We start from the raw sequence: 25884 nt of genomic DNA, 5'->3' as shown, positions 1-25884 counted from the left end.
TACAGCTAAATATATACCAAAGGGGAACAAATATAAACGATTAAAATTAAATCCTACATGGCTGACACATGATGTTAAAAGAGCAATAAACAACAAAAAAATTGCCTTCAAAAAATACAAATCTGATGGGTCAGCGATAACATTTAAACAGTACAAAGAGCTTAATAAAATCTGTAAAAATGTAATAAAAACAGCAAAAATTCAAAATGAGAGACAGGTGGCCAAAGAAAGCAAAACTAATCCTAAATATTTTTTTAGATATATAAATGCAAAAAAAAAAAGGACAGAGCATGTAGGACCCCTTAATAATGATAATGGGGAGGTTGTCACAGGCGATCAAGAGAAGGCGGAGCTACTGAATGGGTTCTTTAGTTCTGTATATACTAGGGAAAAAGGAGCTGACATTGGCCAGGTCAGTGCTGGTAACACATCATGTAATGTACTGAACTGGCTTAATGTAGAGATGGTACAAGGTAAGTTAAGTGATATAAATGTAAGCAAATCCCCAGGGCCGGATGGACTACACCCAAGAGTTCTTAGAGAGGTAAGTTCAGTAATATCTGTACCCCTGTTCATGATATTTAGAGATTCTATGGTGTCTGGTATTGTGCCAAGGGACTGGCGCAAGGCGAATGTGGTGCCAATCTTCAAGAAGGGCTCTAGGTCTTCCCCAGGAAACTATAGACCGGTAAGTTTAACGTGCATTGTGGGTAAATTGTTTGAAGGACTTATAAGGGATTACATACAGGAATACATAGGGGATAATTGTATTATAAGTGATAGCCAGCATGGGTTTACTAAGGATAGAAGTTGTCAAACCAATCTAATTTGCTTTTATGAAGAGGTGAGTAGAAGCCTTGACAGAGGAATGGCTGTGGATATAGTGTTTCTGGATTTTGCCAAAGCATTTGATACTGTCCCTCACAGACGTCTGACAGGTAAGTTAAGGTCCTTGGGCTTGGAAACTTTAGTTTGTAACTGGATTGAACACTGGCTCATGGATCGTACCCAGAGAGTGGTGGTCAATGATTCGTACTCTGATTGGTCCCCGGTAATTAGTGGTGTACCCCAAGGTTCAGTACTGGGCCCGCTGTTGTTTAATTTATTTATCAATGATATAGAGGATGGTATTAACAGCTCTGTTTCTATCTTTGCAGATGACACCAAGCTTTGTAGCACGGTACAGTCTATAGAGGATGTGCATAAGTTACAGGATGACTTGGATAGACTAAGTGTCTGGGCATCCACTTGGCAAATGAGGTTCAATGTGGATAAATGTAAAGTTATGCATCTGGGTACTAATAACCTGCATGCATCGTATGTCTTAGGGGGGATTAAACTGGCAGAGTCACTGGTAGAGAAGGATCTGGGTGTACTTGTAGATCACAGACTACAGAATAGCATGCAATGTCAGGCTGCTGCTTCCAAAGCCGGCAGGATATTGTCATGTATAAAAAGAGGCATGGACTCAAGGGACAGGGACATAATACTCCCCCTTTATAAAGCATTGGTACGGCCTCACCTGGAATATGCTGTTCAGTTTTGGGCACCTGTCCATAAAAGGGACACTGCGGAGTTGGAAAGGGTGCAGAGACGCGCGACTAAACTAATATGGGGCATGGAACATCTTAGCTATGAGGAGCGATTAAAGGAGTTACAATTGTTTAGTCTTGAGAAGAGACGTTTAAGGGGGGATATGATAAACGTATATAAGTATATTAATGGCCCATACAAAAAATATGGAGAAAAACTGTTCCAGGTTAAACCCCCCCAAAGGACGAGGGGACACTCCCTCCGTCTGGAGAAGAAAAAGTTTAGTCTCAAGGGGCGACACGCCTTCTTTACCGTGAGGACTGTGAATTTATGGAACGGTCTACCTCAGGAACTGGTCACAGCAGGAACAATTAACAGCTTTAAAACAGGATTAGATACATTTATGGAACAAAATAACATTAATGCTTATGAAGAAATATAAAATCCCATCCCTTCCCCAATATCGCGCCACACCCCTACCCCTTAATTCCCTGGTTGAACTTGATGGACATATGTCTTTTTTCGACCGTACTAACTATGTAACTTCATTTACAGAGAGCTATACTTGTTCTCCAGAAGTTGGGTTGGATCCTAAATCTAGACAAATCAGATCTTATTCCCAGTCAGAGGAAAATTTTCCTAGGTACCCTTTTGGATTCAAGGATCCAGACCTCCTTTCTTCCGGATTCCAAAAGGGTATTACTGCAGGCATTAGTCTCCAGATTTCTAAGCCTATATTCTTGTACAATCAGGACAGCAATGTCCACTCTGGGTCATATGACATTGTGCATCCAATCAGTAGCTTGGGCTCAGTTTCACTCCAGGCCTCTACAAAAGTGGATCCTAACCATTTGGGACAAGTCTCAGAAATCTTCAGACAGAAGAGTGATAATTCCCATTCAAGTAAAAACCCATCTAAGATGGTGGACGTTCAAGGAAAATTTAAAGAAGGGAGTAATTTGGTTTCAGACAAACCAGTTACTCATAACAACGGATGCCAGTGCAGGAGGATGGGGTGCTCACTCAGAGACTCGAGTAGTCCAGGGGAAATGGGATCCTCAGACAGCAAGAAAATCTTCTAACTTCAGAGATCTACTGGCAATATGGATGACACTCCAAGAGCTAGAGGAGATCTGCAAAAATTGCCATATCCTCATTTACTCGGACAACATGACTGCAGTGGCCTTTATAAGGCGTTAGGGAGGTCCAAGGTACACAGCTCTCCAGTCAATTTCGCATCAAATATTTTCTTGGGCAGAAAACAAGGTGCTTTCTATCTCAGCAGTCCATCTCAAAGGGGTCTGGAACTTGGAAGCGGACTTCCTGAGCAGACACATATTAGACCCAGGGGAATGGTCTCTAGCTCCGTGGGCATTCAGGATGATAACTGAGAGATGGGGGGTTCCTCAAATAGATCTGTTTGCAACCAAGGGAAATCACAAGGTGGATCTATTCTATTCCCTAAATCCAAGGGACTCTCCGCTAGCAGTAGATGCATTAGCTCAGGATTGGACATTCAGTATGGGATACGCATTTCCTCCCCTGACGCTAATATCTCGGGTCCTTCAGAAGCTAATGAACTACCATTGCATTCTAATCCTAGTAGCTCCATACTGGCCATAGAGGAGCTGGTTCTCTCTATTAAAGACTCTAGCTGTAGTGGATCCCATCTGCCTTCCTCCTCAAAAGGATCTGCTGTCCCAGGGACAATCCTTTCCTTTCAATCCTTTCTAAAACCTCAGCTTGACAGCATGGAAATTGAAAAGTCCATTCTGCTGAAGGAAGGTTTCTCTGAAAAGGTAGTAAATACCCTTCTATCTATCCGTAAAGATACTACATCTAGAATCTATGCTAAAACCTGGAAGAAATGTATCTTTTGGTGTGGGGATTCTTTTTCTATAAACACTCCGGTGATTCCTAAAATTCTAGACTTCCTTCAGCAGGGATTTGATTTAGGTCTTTCCCCTAGTACCCTCAAAGTACAGGTTTCTGCTCTCAGTTCTCTCTATCATGTAAAATTGGCTGATAACATGTGGATTTCAAGATTCATTAAAGCATCTAGCAGACTCAGACCTAAGACTTTAAATATCTGTCCTCAGTGGAATTTAAATACAGTTCTAGCGGCTCTTCCTCTAGATCCCTTTGACCCTCTGGATTCTATTTCTGAAAAATTTTTGACTCTCAAAACTATACTTTTAATCGCCATCGCTACAGCTAGGAGTATAGGTGAAATTCAGGCTCTTTCTATCAGAGAGCCTTATATCAGAATTTTGGATGACAAAATCATTTTTAAGCTTGATCCTAACTTCCTCCCTAAGGTTGTCTCTACCTTTCATAGATCTCAGGATATTGTGGTTCCATCCTTCTGTTCAAATCCAAAAAATGACTTAGAAAAATCATATAGTCTTTTGGATGTTAGAAGAGCTGTCCTCATCTACATTGAAAGAACTGGTCAGTGGAGGAAGGATGACAATCTGTGAGGCAAGAAGGCAAGAATAGAGGCAAGAAAGCCTCTAGGAGTTCTATAGCCAGATGGATTAAGACCGCAATTTCAGAGACTTATGTGGCCAGAGGGAAAGCCCCTCCTAGACATTTGAAGGAAGGCCCATTCTACTAGAGCAATTTCCTCATCATGGGCAGAGAGCCGGAGCTTCTGTAGAACAGATTTGCAAAGCTGCCACTTGGAAAAACCTTCATACCTTTTCCAGACATTAGAGTTCACATTCTGTCTTCTGAGGATATGGCCTTTGGACGTAAAGTTCTCAGTGCTGTAGTCCCTCCCTAAGTAAATTCTTTGGTATTTCTCATGGGTGCTGTCGTGGAGACGTGGGGGGAAATGGTGAATTATACTCACCGATAATTCCTTTTCTGGAAGTCTCCACGACAGCACCCACGCATTCCACCCTTTGGTTTTTTTATTATAGTGTTTTTTGGTGCACTTTTTTCCTTTCCTTCAGTGTTCTTTATAAATATACTGGTGTGGACAGGAAGGGGTGGGGAATTTAACCTCTCAGTGTTTTTTCCTGTCCCAATCAGGAGATAATCTCAAGGGTGCTGTCGTGGAGAAAAGGAATTATTGGTGAGTATAATTCACCATTTTTGCTTATGTGTGTTAAGAAAATGGTATTCCAAAGTGATTTTATCGGTTTTTGCTTATGTGAGCCAAATTTATCAACCCCCTGTGATAGTATGATAAATATGTCACACATAAGCAAAAAAAAAATAATAATATGCCTACAGAACTCGCTTACCAAAGCAAGGATGATATATACCCCCATGTACTGTATGTACCACGTGTGTTCATAAGGGTGGACGCCCAGATATTTTCTAATACATTTTATAAACTTTAATATTTCATAATCTTTAATTTTAAAATGTTCTATATCTATTTTATCCTTCATGCCTGCACCCCTGATCAGTAAGAATCAACTACCTGGTAAAATGTACTGCTTGGTTCGCTTTCAGCTCTGAGTTCTGCCATGAGCAAATAATGTTTTCTAGCCATACATTTTATAAAGAGTTATAGACCTAGAAGACACGTGCTGCATAGTCCAGCCAGTGGCGTAGTTATAGAGGTCGCAAAGGTCGCCATTGCGACCGGGCCCCTTAGCACAGGGGGCCCTCAGGGCCCCCCTAGCACTATACTAGGTCCCGGGCCTGAAGAGGACGCTTGTCGCCTCGGCGCTGCCAGTACCAGGCCCGGCGCTAGCCTCAAACCCCCCGCCCCTCCCCTCCCCCGCCGAGGTCCCGGGCCTGAAGGGGAGGCTTGTGGCAGCGGCGCTTCCAGTACCAGGCCCGGCGCGACGCTAGCCTCAAACCCCCCCCCCTTCTATCACAACCCCTAAACACTTGTTGCTGAGACGTACACCCCCCTCCTCCCCTCACCGTATGCAGCGCAGGCACTGCAGACATGCTCCTAATGCCTGCAGCAACAGCCTAGGAGTGAGCGCAGAGGAGGGACCGGATCACCAGCAGGTCTCCTCACTGAACTTGGCGGCCGCAGGTGAGTGAGGAGGGGTTAATTTAATTTTGGGTCTGGAGGAGCGGCGGGGGGGCTTAACTTGGGGTCCGGTGGAGCGGCAGGGGTGGCCATGTGGTCGTGTTGCTGGGGCTTAATTTGGGGTCATGAGAGGGGGGGGCTTGGGTGATAATTTCGGGTCCGGAGGGGAGGGGGGGGGGGGGGGGGGGGGGAGGGAGGAACGTGTTAATTTTTGGTCCGGAGGCAGAGTGTGTATGTATGATGTGTGTGTGTGTATATACTGTATATATGATGTATGAATGATCTGTGTATGTACTGTATATATGATGTGTATGTACTGTATGCATGATGTATGAATGATGTGTGTGTATATGAATGATAGATTTGTTTAAGCAAGATGTATGTCTGATGCGTGGAGATGTGTGTAAGGTAGAAGGATGTGTGGAGATGTGTGTAAGGTAGAAGGATGTATGATGTGTGGAAATGTATTATGTGGGGAGATCTGGAGGCAGCAGGTGCATGTATGATATGTGTTTATGTATAATGTATGTGCGTGTGTATGATGTGCATGTATATGTATGTATTATGCGTGTGTGTGTGTGTGGGAGGGGCAGGGGGGGTGGTGGAGGAGGCGCCGGGCTTGTGTTTGTATGATGTGTGTATGTTTGATGTGTGTAAGCTAGATGTGTGTGTATATGTATCATACATCTATCATACATGCAAATATCATAACCATACATACACGAGTCTCATACACATCTATCATACATAAATACATATACTGTTCATCAATGTGGGGGGACAGGAGGTGATTGGGTATGGGTCAGACTTTGGGGTCTGGAGAGTTTGGCAGGGGAGCCTAGAGCAGAATTCTGGGGTCTGGGGAGGGGGCAGAGGAGCCTGGAGAGGGCTTAGTGGTCTAGGGAAGGGGGAAGAGAAGCATGTAGGAGGACTTATGGGTCTGGGAGGAAAGTGGGGTTGGAACAGAGGAGCCAGTAGGAGGACAGAAGGGTCTGGAGGAGGAAAGGAGTGATTCAGCCAAACTGAGAAGAAACAGTGTGTAACAGTATTAGTATTATTATTATGGAGGGATTATTATATTTGGAAGGTAGTGTGTGGCAGGGTTATATTCAGAGGGTACAGCGTATAGCATGGTTATTTTTGAGGGTTTATATTCAGGGGTACAGTGTGTGGAAGTATTATATTCAGGGGTAACAGTAGATGGCAATATTTTATTCAGGGGGAACAGGAGGTGGCAATTTTATATTCAGGGGGAACAGTAGGTTGCAGTATTATATTCAGGGGGTACAGTGGGTGGCAGTGTTATATGCAGGAGGTACAGTGTATGGTAGTTTTATATTCAGGGGATACAGTGTGTGGCAGTATTATATTCAAGGGATACAGTGTGTGGCAGCATTCAGGGGATACAGTGTGTGGCAGTATTATATTCAGGGGATACAGTGTGTGGCAGTATTACATTCAGGGGATACAGTGTGTGGCAGTATTACATTCAGGGGATACAGTGTGTGGCAGTATTACATTCAGGGGATACAGTGTGTGGCAGTATTACATTCAGGGGATACAGTGTGTGGCAGTATTACATTCAGGGGATACAGTGTGTGGCAGTATTACATTCAGGGGATACAGTGTGTGGCAGTATTACATTCAGGGGATACAGTGTGTGGCAGTATTACATTCAGGGGATACAGTGTGTGGCAGTATTACATTCAGGGGATACAGTGTGTGGCAGTATTACATTCAGGGGATACAGTGTGTGGCAGTATTATATTCAGGGGATACAGTGTGTGGCAGTATTATATTCAGGGGATACAGTGTGTGGCAGTATTATATTCAGGGGATACAGTGTGTGGCAGTATTATATTCAGGGGATGCAGTAGGTGGCAGTATTATATCTCAAGGGGTACAGTGGATGGTAGTATTATATTCAGGGGGTACAGTATTTAGCAGAATAATAATGTTTATTGTCTTCATACAGAGGATGAGGATCTACTGACAATGTGAGGAACCTATGATGTCCGGGCGTCAGACTCTGCAGAGAAGATGGAGCTGGAAGACGTCCTGACGGCTGGACCAGATGAAGAAGAAAAGAAAAGACACCAGTGAAGACGTCACTCAGGTCACAGATATCGCTGTGTATTCTTCTGACTGTCCCATCAGAGCTGTAGTCACTTGTTAGTTCTGCAGTGATGATGGGTGATGCTGTACCCAAATCTGTGGCTCTCCATCTGTTGCAAAACTACAACTCCCATAATGCCTGAGGCTCTACAGACATGATGGGAGTTATAGCTTTATAACAGCTGGAGAGCAACTGGAACCAAGGTGATTGGTGGGGGTCCCAGCAGTTGGACCCTAAATAGAAAAATGGGCTGCTTATTCTTAAATGCCTGGGCATATGTTTCATCTGTCTGGCCCTGCCTATTAGTCACTTATATTGTTGTGTATTCTCCTGACTGTGTCCCATCAGTGCTGTAGTCACTGATATCTTTGAGCAGCCGAGTAAGGGGTCAACCGGGATTGGGGAAGCGGGTCGTCAGGTGATAGGGGGGGCCCTGGGCAAACTTTTGCACCGGGGCCCTGTGGTTTCTAGCTACGCCCCTGAGTCCAGCTATCATGCATGTGGGTGTAAAGAGCTATTAAAATAATAGGTCTCATTCATAGATGCCTGGTATGAGGTGGATAAAACATTCAACAAGTCTAAGCCATTTAAAGAAAACTTGGCAGCTGGAAAAAATGGGGTATAGGTAAGGCCATAGCTAGATAGAGCTAGTCATCATGAATCCAGGCAAGCCGTTATTTTTCTTCCGCCTCTCTGTATTCCTCACCAGTGCTGAGATATTTGCCTTTTTTTTATATGTAAATGAGGCTCAAAAGCCCAGGGTGCATTCACCAGCCTGACAGGACTCCAGGAAAGTACAGCCCATCTCTCTAGTGGCTGTAGGTTAATAGGGGTACACTGATGTAAGAGGGTACAAAGGCATTGAAAAAGAAGAGATGGTCTGGATGTCACTGAGCTCTTCCTGTGTTGGTTGAACACCCCCTGGGCTTCTGAGCATCATTTAATTATTCGCAAATAGGCTTATCTCAGCACTGGAAAGGGCTGTGGAGATAACAAAGGTATGTCGGGATCATGGTGACTAGCATTATCTAAATATGTGCTTATTATCACCCCTGTTTTCTCTGCTGACAGGTTCGCTGTAATGCTTTCCTTGCCCTGGATGCCATTAAAGCGGTATTCCGAACAAAAATATTTTATCCCCTATCCAAAGGATTGAGGATAAGATGTCTGATCGCGGGGGGCCCGCTGCTGAGACCCCCCGCGATCTCCCTGCAGCATCCACATTCTATGCGGGGACTGCGTCTCTAGTTTCGGAAACCTCCGGGTTTCCGGGACTGGGGACGTGAAGTCACGCCACGCCCCTCCATTCATGTCTATGGGAGGGGGCGTGGCGGCCCATTCTACAGCACCTGAAACTATGGAAACTGGAAGCCTGTGCTAGCATTTCTCCTGCAGTGTTGCTATCAGTGTGTGAAGAGTGGGAGAAAAGGGTTGCACTGACAATCCAACACAATGGGCAGCACATTGAACACATTTTATAAGTGGTCAGAAACTTGTAAATAACTCATGAAAGAATAAAGTTACGTTAAAACCAAGCACATAATTGTTTTTATTGTGAAATTCCAGATACGTTTGATGTGTCACATGACCCTCTTCCTATTGAAAAAACAAAAGTTGGATTCAAAATGGCCAACTTCAAAATGGTCGCCATGGTCACCACCCATCTTGAAAAGTTTCCCCCCTCACATTTACTAATGTGCCACAAACAGGAAGTTAATATCACCAACCATTCCCATTTTATTAAGGTGTATCCATATATATGGCCCACCCTGTACTATATAATATTGTGAGGTGAAATTGAAGGGGGAAAAAAAGGCAATTCTGCAAATTTTTTTTGTTTTTGTTTCGGAGCATAAGTTATGGAAAATAAACTCTGTAAACTGTGTCATTAAAGTACAATTGGTCCCGCAAAAAACAAGCCTTCATATGTCTCTGTAGATGGAAAAATTAGTTAGGGCTATTATAGGGCAAGGAGGAAAAAACAGAAATGCAAAAACTAAATAAACTAATAAATCCCTTATTCACATACTATTTAAGTTAAACTTAAACACAGAGCACAGCTTGAACCGTAAGTCTAAGCTATGTTTTATAAAAATCACCAGTGTTATGGATTATGCTGTTCAGATAGTTTGCATGATAGGAATGTTTTGCGCACATATATATATATATATATATATATATATATATATATATATATATATATATATATATTGTAGTTTCACATTGAAGGCATTAAAACTATGAATTAACACATGTGTAATTATATACATAAAAAAAGGGTGAAACAACTGAAAACATGTCATTCTAGGTTCTTCAAAGTAGCCACCTTTTGCTTTGATTACTGCTTTGCACACTCTTGGCATTCTCTTGTGGGGCTTCAAGAGGTAGTCACCTGAAATGGTTTTCACTTCACAGGTGTGCTGGTGTGGAGGAGGATGTGTGCTGGTGTGGGGGTGCTTTGCTGGTGACACTGTTGGGGATTTATTTAAAATTAAAGGCACACTGAACCAGCATGGCTATCACAGCATCTTGCAGCGGCATGCTATTCCATCAGGTTTGCATTTTAGTTGGACCATCATTTATTTTTCAAGAGGACAATGACCCCAAACACACCTCCAGGCTGTGTAAGGGGTATTTGACCAAGAAGGAGAGTAATGGGGTGCTGCGCCAGATGACATGACCTCCACAGTCACCGGACCTGAACCCAATAGAGATGGCTTGGGGTGAGCTGGACCGCAGAGTGAAGGCAAAAGGGCCAACAAGTGCTAAGCATCTCTGGGAACTCCGTCAAGACTGTTGAAAGACCATTTCAGGTGACTACCTCTTGAAGCTCATCAAGAGAATGCCAAGAGTGTGCAAAGCAGTAATCAAAGCAAAAGGTGTCTAGAACCTAGAATATGACATATTTTCACACTTTTTTGTTATGTATATAATTCCATGTGTTAATTCATAGTTTTGATGCCTTCAGTGTGAATCTACAATTTTCATAGTCATGAAAATAAAGAAAATTCTGAATAAGGAGGTGTGTCCAAACTTTTGGTCTGTACTGTATATATAATTAGGGATGCACCGAAAGGGAAGTTTTAGACCGAAACCGAAAATGCATCTCCCTGAATCCCCCACCCCCCTTTTTTTTTTTTTTTTTTTTTTTTTTTTTTTACATATTTTTTGTAAAATTTTATAACTTTTTTGGGGGGGATGTTATGTGACCAAAATCATCAATATCTGCGTAAATTTTTTTTTTTTGCGTTTACGCCGTCCACACGGCAGGATCAGAAACAAAATAATTTAATAGTTGGGACAATTACACACGTGGCAATACCTAATATGTTCATTTTTATTATTTTTTTTATATGGAAAATGGGAAAAAGGAGGGTGATTTAAACTTTTATGTCTGTTTAAAAAAAAAAAAAAAACTTTTATTCAACTTTTTATTTTTTACACTTTTAGTCCCCCTTAGAGGACTTTTATGAGGAATCATTAGATTCCTCAGACAGATCAATGGGGTTACATAGAACCCCATTGATCTGTGTGCTCTGCGATCATTTGGTTGAGCCTGCTTAGCCAGGCTCAATCAAATGCAGAGCTACGGACCGGACAGAAGGAAGGTAAGCCCTCCGATCAACCCCACTGGACCACCATGGAGAGTTTAAAGCACCCTTTAGATGCCGCTGTCAGCTTTTACAGTGGCGATCTAAAGTGTTAATAGCCGATATGCGGCTATTAGCTGCGGCCCCTGCTACAATATTCAGCAGGGGATCGTCGTGTATGGTGCAGGCTCGAGTCAGGAGCCCGCGCCATACACTGTGGCAACTAGTTAAATTATGGACATCGGAGCGATCTCCAATGTCCATCATTACACGCAGATGTCAGTTGATAGCAGTAGGAATCTCCTGTGCTTGATGTGGACCCGACCCGCAGCCCGCGTTCGGTCCTCACCCGATCCATGATGTACATGTATGTCATGGGTCGGGAGAGGATTAAGCCACGCCCACCGACATTATCAGCGGAAAATTCATTTGGGCGAAAATGCATTTTCAGCCGATAATTTTCGGCAGGCAAATTTTTTTTTTTTTTTTTTTTTTTTTTAATACACCTTTTTTTTTTTTTTTTTTTTCCATCTATTGGAGTGCCACTGTCTTTTGGATGTTGTAGCTAAGGGGGTCCTGGACACAGCGGACACTTGAGCATTTTTTTTTTTTTTGTTGCTGTGCTGCTTTCCTGGATTGTACGGTGTGTGTGTGTGTGTGTGTGTGTGTGTGTGTGTGTGTGTGTGTGTGTGTGTGTGTGCGTGTTATATATATATATACACACACACGTTATTGACTAAACTCATTTTTACTGTTTTAGGTCAGTTTCATCTGCTTTTGCTAAAATGGCTTTGGTACCTTATGATGACCATACACTGAGTGGCCTAAAGAGGTTTCATAATTCCAGCACCACCTATACTTTCTCCAACCACACTATACAGATCAAGCAGGACTGGAAATCACTGGGAGTGGCAGCAGTTGTCTGGGATGCAGTAAGTATTAAAATGACCAGCAGGTTTCTGGTGTATAAACTAAAACATGGCTGTATAGGGATTCTTCGGGTCGATTCACACCATTACACCACCAGGGACCATTTAAAAGTCCCTTTAGATGCTGCTGTCAGCTTTGACAGCAGCGATCTAAAGGGTAAATAGCCAGTCACGGCAACCACCACATGCTGGCTATTAGCAGATGGCCCCTAGATACTGAAACAGCTGGGGTCTTCCCGGTATGGTGCCCCAGCCGGGCGGACCCCATGATAAAACTGTGTGCCTGGGAACGGTGTCTCATTTTCCCCTCTACCTCCAATGCTTCAGTCTGTGAAGTGCTCAAGGGAGGAGAGAGCCGTGCTCTGATCCTTACAGTTAACTCTGTAGATGCTGCTGTCAGTGTGATGCAGCATCTATTAGCGTGACAGAGGAAGCTGCCTTTGCACCTTATCGCCACACTGCAAAATAATCGAGATGCAGATAGTAGCCATGGCAACCGGAGAGCTCACTATGGCCTCCATTGTCAAGGCTGTGGCAGCTGATCAGGCTCTGTCAGTGGAACAAAAAAAAAAAAAAAGCTTAATGTATTGACCAAAATTTACCACTAATATAAAGAACAATGGGGGAGACTTATCAAAACCTGTCCAGGGGAAACGTTGCCCATAGCAACCAATCAACTCTCTTCTTTCATTTTTAACAAGGCCTCTGCAAAATGAAAGAAGCGATGTGATTGGTTGCTATGGGCAACTTTTCCTTTGCAGAGATTTGATAAATCTCCCCCAATATGGCACAAAAAGATGATCTCAGAATTGCTTGGATCAGTAAAAGCATTCTAAAGGGACATTGGGACATTGCTGCAGCCGGTGATACGCTGAGAGTGTATCGCAGGAAGCGGAAGAAAACAGGGACCGGAGAACGGGACACCGACATTTGAGCAACGGGGGAACGTAGGCAGGTGAGTTAAAGTTTGTTTTGTTTCATTTTACAGCCCGGGCACAGAGGGTTAATAAAAAAAAAAAGTGCCATAGTACTCCTTTAACTGTATTCTTCAGGTGAGGACAAATGCAATGCCCCCTCAATATATAGCTTTTATTTTATTTGTATTACCTTTAACAAGATGGTAACTTTTAATTTTTTAATGAATATGCTTAAACATTCCCTATTGGGACCCCCTCATAACTTTATTTTAGATGCTTTTCTGCATGTCTGTGTAAGGGTCCGTTCACACTACGCAATTCTTGCGGAATTCCACGCGGTAAACTTTTACATCATTGTGAATGGGTTTCCGAGAGACCCGTTCCCACCGACCAATTTCAGCGGCGAACAATCCGCCGCTGAAATTGTTCCGCACAGAGAATGAACATGTTAATTCTTCGTGCGGAAATCCACGAGCACTGCATAGCAGTCAAATGGTAATGGCGGAGTGCCGCAGGGTCCTACCGCTGACGGTGGCTGCCAGGCTGAATCTCTGCTCGTTGAATTCCGCGAGTGGAGATTTAGCGTGCATTCTGCAATGTGAACGCACCCTAAGGGCTAATTTTTGTGCTGTGATCAGTAGTTTTTTAGTACCAATTTGCATTAAATGGGATTTTTTGATTGCCTTTTATACATTTTTTTTCTAATGTATGATACTCCTGAAAATCAGTAGTTTTGGCGTTTACTATTTTTATGTAGTTTTACCTCAATAACCATCATTTTAGGGAAAAAAATGTGTCAACAGATAAGAACCATTTGGTCCATCTAGTCTGCCCAATTGTCCTAAATATATATCTTAATATTTCACCCAATTTTGCACTTTCTGCATTGAGCCACTGGGTATGGAGAGGCCTGACTCCCGAGCCCTCTCTAACAACCCTGGGATATATCTGTACATCATTGGGCATTAAGGCTAAAATTCCACTTGTTTTTTCTTTTTTGGCAAAAAAGAGTTAACTTACACTGCTGGACAGTGTAGGTTAACCCTTTGTGTGGTATACAATATATACAGCTATCTATAGAACAGGAGATCCACTTACCTCCTAACTCCTGTCCCTGCCAGGTCTGTGTAGCTCCGCCCCCTAGTGATGACATAGAGGCGGAGCTAAGACAGAAACCAGGGTGGTAAGTGTGCGTTCTTCTGGCAGTGTCTTCCCAGACAGGGAGACCCCAGCTGTTGCTAAACTACAAAACCCAACATGCCTGGACTGCCAAAGGCCGTCTGGGCATGCTTGGAGTTGTAGTTTTTCAACAACTGGAGGCTCCCTGTTTGAGAAGACACTGCATTATGTACTAACCCGTTTTCTGTATTTATTTTTAATTCTTTTTTTCTTGTTTCAGATCAGTGTATGCAGAGGATTAAGGTGGAATAAAATGGGGGAGTGTTTTTTTAACCCCTTAAGGACCAGGGGGGTTTCCGTTTTTGCACTTTCGTTTTTTTCCTCCTTACCTTTAAAAAAATCATAACCTTTCAATTTTGCACCTAAAAATCCATATGATGGCTTATTGTTTGCGCCACTAATTCTACTTTGTAATGACATCAGTCATTTTACCCAAAAATCTACAGCGAAACGGAGAAAAAAATCATTGAGACACAATTGAAAAAAAGCCATTTTGGGGGCTTCTGTTTCTATGCAGTACATTTTTCGGTAAAAATGACACATTTTCTTTATTCTGTAGGTCCATACGATTAAATTGATACCCTACCTATATAAATTTGATTTTGTCGTACTTCTGAAAAAAATCATAACTACATGCAGGAAAATTTATACGTTTAAAATTGTCATCTTCTGACCCCTATAACTTTTTTATTTTACCATGTATGGGTCGGTATGAGGGCTCATTTTTTGCGCAGTGATCTGCAGTTTTTAGCGGTACCCTTTTTGTATTGATCGGACTTGTTGATCACTTTTTATTTTTTTCATGATATAAAAAGTGACCAAAAATACACTATTTTGGACTTTAGAATTTTTTTGCGCGTACGCCATTGACCGTGCGGTTTAATTAACTATATATTTTTATAATTCGGATATTTCCGCATGCGGCGATACCACATATGTTTATTTTTATTTACACTGTTTTTTGTTTTGTTTTTTTATTGGAAAAGGGGGGTGATTCAAACTTTTAATAGGGGAGATGTTAAATGATATTCATTCACTTTTTTTTGCAGTGTTATAGCTCTGCAAAAAGACCTAGAACACTGCACACACTGATCTTTTACATTGATCACTGGTTTCTCATAGGAAACCAGTGATCGATGATTCTACCACTTGACTGCTCATGCCTGGATCTCGGGCACTGAGCAGTCATTCGGTGATCGGACACCAGGAGGCAAGGTAGGAGACCCTCCTCGTGTCTAACTGTTTCGCCGCGGCTATCCCGAACAGCTCCCTGAGCTAACCGGCATGGTTTCACTTTCACTTTAGACGCAGCATTCAACTTTGAACGCCGCGTCTAAAGGGTTAATAGCGCGTGGCACCGCGATCAATGCCGCGCGCTATTAGCCACAGGTCCCAGCCGTTGTTAGAGGCCGGGCCCGACCCGCTATGACGCAGGGCCATGACGTGGCCCCGCGTTATAGAAAGGGAATGGACTCAGGACGTACCAGTACGTCCTTGGTCCTTAAGGGGTTAAATAAAATAATTTTTTCCAATGTGTCGTGTTTTTTTTAATTGAATTTTCAGGCTTAGAAGTGGAAGCAGTCTTTTTATAGACGGAATCCATTACTAAGCCAGGGCTTAGCGTTGCCCCCCAAATATTACCCCGGTACCCACCGCCACAGGGGTATTGGGAAGAGATGGTACCAGCATGACCGGAGTGTCAAAAATGGTGCTCCTGGGCCCAGGTGGTAACAGGCTGTGGAGGGCCAGTAACAATGGTCCTCGCCCACCCTGGTAACATCAGGCTGTTGCTGCTTGATTGGTATCTGGCTGAGAATAAAAATACGGCAAACCCTATGCATTTTTTTAAATTAATTTATTTATGGGGGGAAAAAAAACATAGGGTTCCCCAGATTTCATTCTCGGCCAAATACCAACCAAATAGCAACAGCCTGACATTACCAGGGTGGGCAAGGGCCATGGCTACTGGCCCTCCCCAACCTAATTAACACCAGCCTGTTACCGCCTAGGCCCAGGAGCGCCATTTTTGACGCTCCGGGCCTGTTGGGACCGGCTCTTCCTGGCACCCTTATGGTGGTGGGTACCTGGGTAATAATTGGGGGTTATCGCTAGCTGTTTTTGGGGCAAGCGCTTAGCCTTTGCTTAGTAATGGATTCCATCAATAAGACTGCTTCCACTACTATGCCTGAAAATTCAATAAAAAAAATTTAAAAACACAATACGTTTAGAAAAATTATTTTATTTAAAAAAACACTCCCCCCACAGCCCTCGTTAGCCATTTTATTAAAAGATAAAAAATCCAGTTTATCGCCTTAGTCCACAGAATCTGCTGTAGTCCTCTGCATACACGTATCTGAAATGAGAAGAAAAAAAACACGGAAAATGGATTAGTACATTTTTTCATATAAAAATAAAGTGCAGTTGTGCCTGTGAACAGAGATTAAAGGGGGTATTCCGGGATTTATTAACTATTATGCCCGTTATGCCAGTTACGGTGGTTTAGATGATTGTTGTCTCGAGCCTTTCCTGCGATCCTGTTCGGCTCTAGACAGCAGCTGATCACAGGGGGATCCTGATCAGCTTGAGACAAGTCGTCTATACTGCCACGAATAATAAACTTGGGGCGACCATAGAAACATAATACCTCTGCATAACTGGCACGATAGTTAAGTTAATAAATCCTGGAATACCCCTTAAATTCATATGCCCTGACGCAAAAGTCAAAATAGAGTCAAAATTCATTGGTATCCAAAGGTAGTATAAATTTCATATAAGACTCAATAAATATATGTTTCTGCTATGTGGGGGGGGGGGGGGGTGTGTGTGTGTGTATATGTGTGTGTGTGTATATATATATATATATATATATATATATATATATATATATATATATATATATATACACACACACAGCATTTATTAATACAGACTGTATAAAAAATTCACATGTAAAACCCAATAATACGGTACACACATAAATATCCAGTGATCTGTAAAAAGACTGCTGAAAAAATATATCTATAAAAAAATACAAAATTGGTACAGTTCCATTCCTATATTGCCCCAATAAAAAAAAGACAGCTTGGGGGATCTCACCAATGGCTTCTAAGAAGGACCTGGCATGGGTGTGTCAACAAAAGGGCCAAAAATAGAAGGGTTGTGGCTTTGGGTCAAGGCACATGGCTTGCAAACTGGATGAACACACTGATCAGGAGATGTAGAGCGATACTTGTGGAGTAAGGTACCGGAAGACCCATGGGACTTTACATGGGACTTTAGACAAAAACCCTGAGCCTTGCAAATGGGGATGGGTTTGGGTATATTTAGCTATTATATATGTTTAGTTGACATAAAAGTAACGTGTACCAAGCTGATTCTGGAACACATTGAGTTATATTTATACATATATACGGTATACCAAACAATTTGCCCTTGTGTGTCTGCATTTCACTGCTTTGTAAATTAAGCTTTACATTGTTACATGTGTAACACATATTAGCTGTAAAATAAAATAGGTTTTAAAATTCAGATATATTTACTACAAAGATACAAAAATGTCCATGTAACATTGTAAAATGCCCTAAATAACATTACTGTTTCACCCTCTGATTTTAGGCTGTTGTTCTCTGTATGTATTTAGAAGCTGGAGGAATTAATGTACAGGGACGTTCTGTTGTTGAATTGGGTGCAGGAACTGGATTGGTTGGAATTGTGGCAGCATTACTGGGTAAGTGTCACATCACCAATCAACATATTACATCCGATACATGCAAATAAAACCTTACCTAGTGTAGATGATGTATGTCAGCCCTACTTGAATTGAAATATGTATTTTAAAACATAACTTTTAATACTTTTAGCTAAAAAAAAAACACTGTTCAACCAACAATATTCTGTAATATTTTTAACCCCTTGAGGACCAAGCCCATTTTGGCCTTAAAGGGGTACTTTTACTTTTTTTTTAAATCAACTGGTGCCAGAAAGTTAAACAGATTAGTAAATTATTTCTATAAAAAAAAAATCTAAATCCTTCCAGTACTTATTAGCTGCTGAATACCACAGAGGAAATTCTTTTCTTTTTAGAAAACAGAGTTCCCTGCTGACATCTCTGTCCATTTTAGGAACTGTCCAGTGCAGCATATGTTTGCTATGGGGATTTTCTCCTACTGGACAGTTCCTGAAATGGACAGAGATGTCAGCAGAGAGAATTGACATATGTAACATAACTTTCTGGCACCAGTTGATTTAAAAAAAAAAAAAAAGTTTTCCACCGGAGTACCTCTTTAAGGACCAGGCCAATTTTCATTTTTGCACAGATGAGTTTTAGAAGGGAAGGAGGGAAAAAACTAAACTCTTTCAATTTTGCACCTACAGACCCATATAAGGGCTTGTTTTTTGCATCACCGATTTTACTTTGTAATGACATCACTTATTTTAGAACATAATTTGCGGCGAAACACAAAAAAAACTTTATTTGTGGGGTGAAATAAAAATAAAAAACACCATTTTGTAAATTTTGGGGTCTTCTGTTTCTACCCAGTGCACTTTTCGGTAAAAATTACCTGTAGGTCCATATGGTTACAAGGATACCCAATTGTTGTAGGTATTGTTTTATTTTACTACTTAAAAAAATTATAATTACGGTACATGCACCAAAATTAGTATGTTTAAAATTGTAATCTTCTGACCCCGTGGTCTGTAGTTTTTATCTGTACCATTTATGTTTTGATGGGACTTTTTGATCGCTTTTTATCATTTTTTTTAATGGTATATGAAGTGACCAAAAATGCATAATTTTGCTAAAACCTAGATAAATAAGGCCACAAATACACATATGTATCTAAGGGAAAAAAGATTTAAAAAATCAGATACCTCAGCAAAAATCAATCTACAAAGATCCCAGCCTTATATCTACAAAAAATATCACACAAAATATGCCAAAAGATGTATCAAATACATTTTGTTGCACATATAATAATAACAACAAAAATGGACCCCCACATACAAAAACACACAGCACTCAGATAGGAATAAAAGCAGTGGGGGAACACAGAGTAGAATTAAATCCATATAACTGTGTAAATGTAACTGCCACACATACAAGAATTTTAATAACGTATTACCAGAAATAGGCGATGATAGACTAGGGATGACAGTGGACAGTGCGTTACAACATGTAACACATGAAGGATAAGGTGCATGTGTGCATAAATATAAATAAATATATAATATATTACAATATACACACACACACTCATGGCTGTTGCCCGTAAATGTTGGCACCCCTGACATTTTTCTAGAAAATGAAGTATTTCTCACAGAAAAGGATTGCAGTAACACACGTTTTGCTATACACATGTTTATTCCCTTTGTGTGTATTGGAACTAAACCAAAGGGAGGGAAAAAAAAGCAAATTGGACATAATGTCAAACCAAACTCCAAAAATGGGCTGGACAAAATTATTGGCACCCATAACTTAGTATTTGGTTGAACACCCTTTTGGAAAAAAATAACTGAAATCAGTCACTTCCTATAACCATCAATAAGCTTCTTACACCTCTCAGCCGGAATGTTGGACCACTCTTCCTTTGCAAACTGCTCCAGGTCATCAGCAATTTTAAGATCTCCCCACAGGTGTTCAATGGGATTTAGATTTGGACTCATTGCAGGCCACTTCAGAACTCTCTAGCACTTGGTTGCCATCCATTTCTGGGTGCTTTTTGATGTATGCTTGGGGTCATTGTCCTGCTGGAAGATCTCAGACGCAAACCCAGCTTTCTGACACCGGGCTGTACAGTGCGACCCAAAATCCATTGTAATCCTCAGATTTCATGATGCCTTGACACATTCAAGGCACTCAGTACCAGAAGCAGCAAAACAACCCCAAAACATCATTGAACTTCCACCATATTTCACTGTAGGTACTGTGTTCTTTTCTTTGTAGGCCTCATTCGATTTTCGGTAAACTGTAGAATGATATGCTTTACCAAAAAGCTCTATCTTGGTCTCATCTGCTTCTTACACCTCTCAGCAGTTTGGCCATGCTGGGATTTGTAGTTTTGCAAGATTTAGAGGGGTACAGTTTTGAGATCACTGGCAGTTGTCTTTAAACTGTGTCCCTCTAGAGCTTGCAAAACTACAACTCCCAGCATGTCCACACAGCAGTTTGCTCTCTGGGCATGCTGGGATTTGTAGTTTTGCAACATCCGGAGGGCCACAGTTTGGAGATCACTGTGCGGTGGTCTCTAAACCGTGGCCCTCTAAATCTTGCAAAACTACAACTCCTTCCAGCTGTTGTATAAGTACATCTCCCAGCATTCCCTTCGGTGATCAGTACATGCTGGGAGTTGTACTTTTGCAATAGCTGGAGGCACATTGGTTGGAACATACTGAGTCAGGTAACGATCTAACATTTTGGAAACTACACCCCTCACGAAACGTAACAAGGGGTATAGTGAGCCTTAACACCCCACAGGTGTTTGACGAATTTTTTTTAAAGTTGGATGGGAAAATGATTTTTTTTTTTTTTTTTTTTTACTTAAATGCTGGTGTTACTCAAAATTTTTCATTTTCACCAGGGAAAATAGGAAAATTTGTAACCCCATTTCTTCTGGGTAAGAACATACCCCATATGTGGATGTAAAGTGCTCTGCGGGCGAACTACAATGCTCAGAAGAGAAGGAGCGCCATTGGGCTTTTGGAGAGGAATTGTCTGGAATTGAAGGCAACGTGTGTTTACAAAGCCCCCATAGTGCCAGAACAATGGACCCCTCCCCCCCCCCCCCACATGTGACCCCATTTTGGAAACTACACCCCTCACGTAATGTAATAAAGGGTACAATGAGCATTTACGCCCTACAGGTGTCTGACAGATTTTTGGGACAGTGGTCTGTGGGTCACGTGGGGGGGGGTTCACTGTTCTGGCACCACGGGGCTTTGTAAATGCACAAGGCCCCTGACTTCTATTCCAACCAAATTCTCTCTACAAAAGCTCAATGGCGTGCCTTCTCTTCTGAGCATTGTAGTGCGGCCGCAGAGCACTTGTTGTCCACACATGGGGTATTTCCATACTCAGAAGAAATTAAGTTCCAAATTTTAGGGGGAATTTTCTCCCATTTAAAATTTGGGGAAAAAACTGCATTTTAGTGAAAAAAATTTTCATTTACACATCCGAATTTAATGAAAAGTCGTCAAACTAAATTTTACATGCTCCCCAAAAATCATTTCAGCAAAATTTGCTTTCCAAAAGCCAAACGTGACTCCTTCTCTTCTGAGCATTGTAGTGCGCCCACACATGGGGTATTTCCATGCTCAGAAGAAATCTGGTTACAACTTTTGGGGGGCATTTTCTCCAATTACCTCTTGTAAAAAAAAAATTTTTTACCCCTTGCAAAAATGTAAAACTGCATTTTTGTGAAAACAAAATTAAAAATTAATTTACACATCCAACTTTAACGAAAAGTCGTGAAACACCTGTGGGGTGTTAAGGCTCACTGGACCCCTTGTTACGTTCCTTGAGGGGCGTAGTTTCCAAAATAGTATTTCATATTGTTTTTTTTGTTTTTTTTTATGCTGTTCTGGCACCATAAGGGCTTCTTAAATGTGACATGCCCCCCAAAAACCATTGCAGATAAACTCACACTCCGCAATCTCCTGAACGGCACCCCGACAGTCCCCAGGAAAGGGGCCCCATGAAGCGATGGCCGACACGCTCCCTCCGTGTATCTCTATGGATACAGAGTTCAGGTATCTCCGGCTCTCCCATAGAGATGCATGGAGGGGGCGTGTCGGCCGCAGCTTCGTGCGGGGGTCGACACGCTCCCTTCCTGTGGGCTGCCAGGGTACTGTGCAGAAGATCGCGGTGGTCCCAGCAGTCTGACCCCCTGCAATCTAAAACTTATCCCCTATCCTTTGGATAGGAGATAAGTTTTACTGCGTTTAGTCTACCAGACTCATCAAAATACAAAAATATCAAATAGGATAATTAAACCAATGTAAAATCCAAGGAATTCAGTTAGATATAGGGAAAAACACTTAACAAAAGCCTTTTCTTATTTGAAATGGTTCTATGAGGCTCAGAATGTAAATAACACTACTATTGAAAAAACTATTCTAAGATGTTTTTCATTTTTTCTTTCCTAGGTGCTGATGTGACTGTGACTGATAGAGACTTGGCAATGGAATTTCTCAAATCTAATGTTTATGATAATCTTCCCAAAGAACATGAGAAGAGGATGTCTGTGAAACCCCTCAACTGGGGAACTGGACTTGAGCATTTTCCTCATTTTGATGTAATTCTTGGAGCAGATATAATCTATCTTGAAGAAACATTCCAAGACCTTTTAAAGACTATAATCCACCTGAGTTCAGAGCACACTGTGATTTTGTTGTCATGTAGACTCCGATATCAGCGTGATCACAACTTTCTAGATATGCTGAGAAAACATTTTACTGTGGATCAAGTCCATTATGACAGCAATGTAGATGTCTACATCTACAGGGCACAGAAGACACAAAAAGAAGAGTTATGACAGGCGTCTTTGAGCAAGGTTGCTCAAAGACACCTGAATATTTTTCTGGACTATTTTAGAGCCCTACATTGGGATTGGGATCCTGTATGACCCAGCCCAAAATCTGCGGGCGGTCAGGCACTATGCCTGCGGGTCCCGCATATCCTACAGCAGCCCCAGTGACTCAGCGGCAGCCCCACCCTCAGAGTACATTCTGCTACTCCTCCTAACTATTTCATCCCCCGCCGCCAACGTAGTGCCACCATTTCATCTATGCCTGCGCCATTCCATCCCTTGCTCAGTCTGCCTGCCCTGGAGGATCAGTCTGAGATTTTACCCTCCACCTTGCTACCGCCCGGGCCCCCTACGGTATGTAAAACAATGCGATCTACACAGCACACACTCACTGGATGCTGTGCTGCGGCCCCGGTGGTCGGCGACTCTCCCAGGGCCTCCGTCCGTGTGTCTGCTGTCTGCTCTGCTATACACGTGGGGGGTATGTGCAGAGTAGACTGCAGACAGAGCATTGCACCCTAGTGTCTTCTACAGACCTTAGGGTGCAATTCTCTGCAGTCTGCACATACCCCCCCATGTGTATAGCAGTGTGTGTGTGTGTAAATTCCTATATAGGTGGGGGTATGTGTACAGTGTGCTACAGACAAGGGTGCAATGCTCTGCACATACTCCCACCTGTGTAGGAATTTACATACACACACACACACACACTGCTGTACACAAGGGGGTATGTGTAGACTGCAGAGCATTACACGGTAGGGTCTTCTACAGACCCTAGGGTGCAATGCTCTGCAGCCTGCAAATACCCAATGGGAGCAGTAACAAAGTAAAAAAAAAATAACCCCTTCCCTAATAAAAGCTTGAATTCCACCCCCCCCCCCCCCCCCGTCTTTTCTATTTTTTTAAATAAAATAATGTAAAGAAATAAAATAAAAAAATTATGTGGTATTGCCGCGTGCGTAAATGTCTGAACTATTAAAAAATATTGTTAATTAAATTGCACGGTCGATGGCGTACACTTAAAAAAAAAAAAAATACTGTCCAAAATTGTGCATTTTTGGGGACTTCATATGCCATAAAAATTATTATAAAAGGCTATCAAAAAGTCCCATTAAAACAAAAATAAATTAAAACTATAGACCACGGTGCAAAAAAATGAGCCCTCATACATCCCCGTAGGCCAGGTATGTGCAGAGCATTGCCTCAGTCTGTGACCCAGGGCCTCTGCGTCTGCAGTCACTGCTTTTCACATCTGTACATACACAATGCTCTGCACGTACCCCCCATGTATAGCAGTGTGTGTACTACACACACCACTATACATGGGGAGTATGTGCAGAACATTGCACCCTAGTGTCTGTACATTCCTATGTTAGCGGGAGCGGGCGGGATTGGGAAAACATTTTTTGCGGGAGCGGGCGAGAATGGAGCAAACGCCCACTGGGTGCGAGCGGGATTGGTCAAAAAAGTAATCAGGCGCGTGATTGAAACGTCACACGGGGGCGGAGTCCTGACGTCACGGACTTCCGTTCCCGTAGTCACAACTCAGACCCTCCAGCACTTCCGGACAAAAACAGGTGGGTGCCGCATGCAATTCTGCGGGGGTCCCCAGCGGCGGGACCCCCGAGATCAGACATCTTATCCCCTATCCTTTGGGGATAAGATGTCTAGGGTTGAAGTACCCCTTTAAGGACCAGGCCAATTTTTTATATTTTTTTTTGCCTTTTCGTTTTTTTCCTCCTTGCCTTCTAAAAATCATAACTTTCAGATTTCTATCCACAGTCCCATATGAGGGCTTGTATTTTGCGTGACTTATTTTACTTTGTAATAACATCACTCATTTCACCATTAAATGTACGGCGCAACCAAAAAATATTATTTATGTGGGGAAATTGAAAAGTAAACCGCAATTTAACAAATTTTGGAAGGTTTTGTTTTCACGGTCTACACTTTATGGTAAAAATGACGTTTTCTTTATTCTGTGGGTCAATATGATTAAAATGATACCCATGTTATATGCTTATATATAAGCTTGTACTGCTTTAAAAAAAAAAAAAAATCTCAAACTTTTTTTTAACAGAATTAGTATGTTTTAAATTGCCCTATTTTCACTGCTTATAACTTTATAATTTTTCCATATACGGGGGGTATGAGGGCTCATTTTTTGCGCAGTGATCTGTAGTTTTTTCATCAGTACAAGTTTTGCTTATATTTAACTTTTCAATCACAATTTTTATTTTTATTGGAATAAAATGTGCCAAAAGCAGCATTTTTGTATATGTGTGTGTGTGTATGTATATGTATATGTATATGTATATATATATATATATATATATATATATATATATATATATATATATATATAATTATATATATATTTTTTTTTGTTTTTACGTTTATGCAGTTCTCGATATGGGAAAATGTACATTATATTTTGATAGTTTGGATATTTACGCACGTGATACCAAACATGTTTATACATTTTTTTATTTTTACTTAACACTTTTATTGTGCCCGTAGGGGACTATTTATAGCAATCATTGGATTGCATATATTGAACAATGCTATGCATAGCACTAATCAGTGTTATCAGCGATCTTCTGCTCGATTAGACCAGAGCAGAAGACCCCCCTGGAGACAGCCGGAGGCAGGTAAGGGGACCTGCGGCTGCCATGTTGGATGATCGTATCCCTGCGGCCGCGCCGCGAGCGATCTGATCATCCATTTAAATACCAGTATTGCTGCAGATTGATCACGGCATCTGATGGGTTAATGGCAGACATCGGCGCGGGACCTGCCGTGCATGATGCGAGCACCGGTCCAGTGCTCGCATCATGTTCATGATTTAAATGTACGTCATGGTGCATTAAGTCCCACTGCATCATGACATCCATTTATGTCCATTGTCGTTAAGGGGTTAATTCTCTAGAAATACAGAACACTGACCTGTGACCAACCCAAAAATGAGATGGCATCATCATTAAATAGCATAGGGTGCCCTGCTCAAATACACCCTCCCGTTCCTGAGATATGAGGGAATTATGAATATACGACAAACCCCAAAATAATAATGATCCTATGCTATGAATAATGAG

At 41.9% G+C, this 25884-nt stretch overlaps 1 protein-coding gene across 4 annotated transcripts in view; it reads left to right on the top strand.

The window, feature by feature from the left end:
- Window positions 1-25052, top strand: part of METTL21A (methyltransferase 21A, HSPA lysine) — a 50168-nt gene extending 25116 nt beyond the window's left edge. For all 4 annotated transcript variants that reach the window (XM_056533408.1, XM_056533407.1, XM_056533409.1 and 1 more), the window contains exons 2-4: window positions 12000-12171; window positions 17880-17991; window positions 22407-25052. In XM_056533408.1, the coding sequence (XP_056389383.1) occupies window positions 12025-12171; window positions 17880-17991; window positions 22407-22795 (648 nt within the window). In that variant the 5' untranslated portion in view covers window positions 12000-12024 and the 3' untranslated portion in view covers window positions 22796-25052. The remainder of the gene's footprint in view (window positions 1-11999; window positions 12172-17879; window positions 17992-22406) is intronic.
- Window positions 25053-25884: the final 832 nt, after the last annotated feature.

Source organism: Hyla sarda, chromosome 8, assembly GCF_029499605.1.
Source record: "Hyla sarda isolate aHylSar1 chromosome 8, aHylSar1.hap1, whole genome shotgun sequence".
Taxonomy (NCBI): Eukaryota; Metazoa; Chordata; class Amphibia; order Anura; family Hylidae; genus Hyla; species Hyla sarda.
Note: the sequence above shows the minus strand (reverse complement) of the source record. Positions and strands in the feature narration are given on the sequence as shown.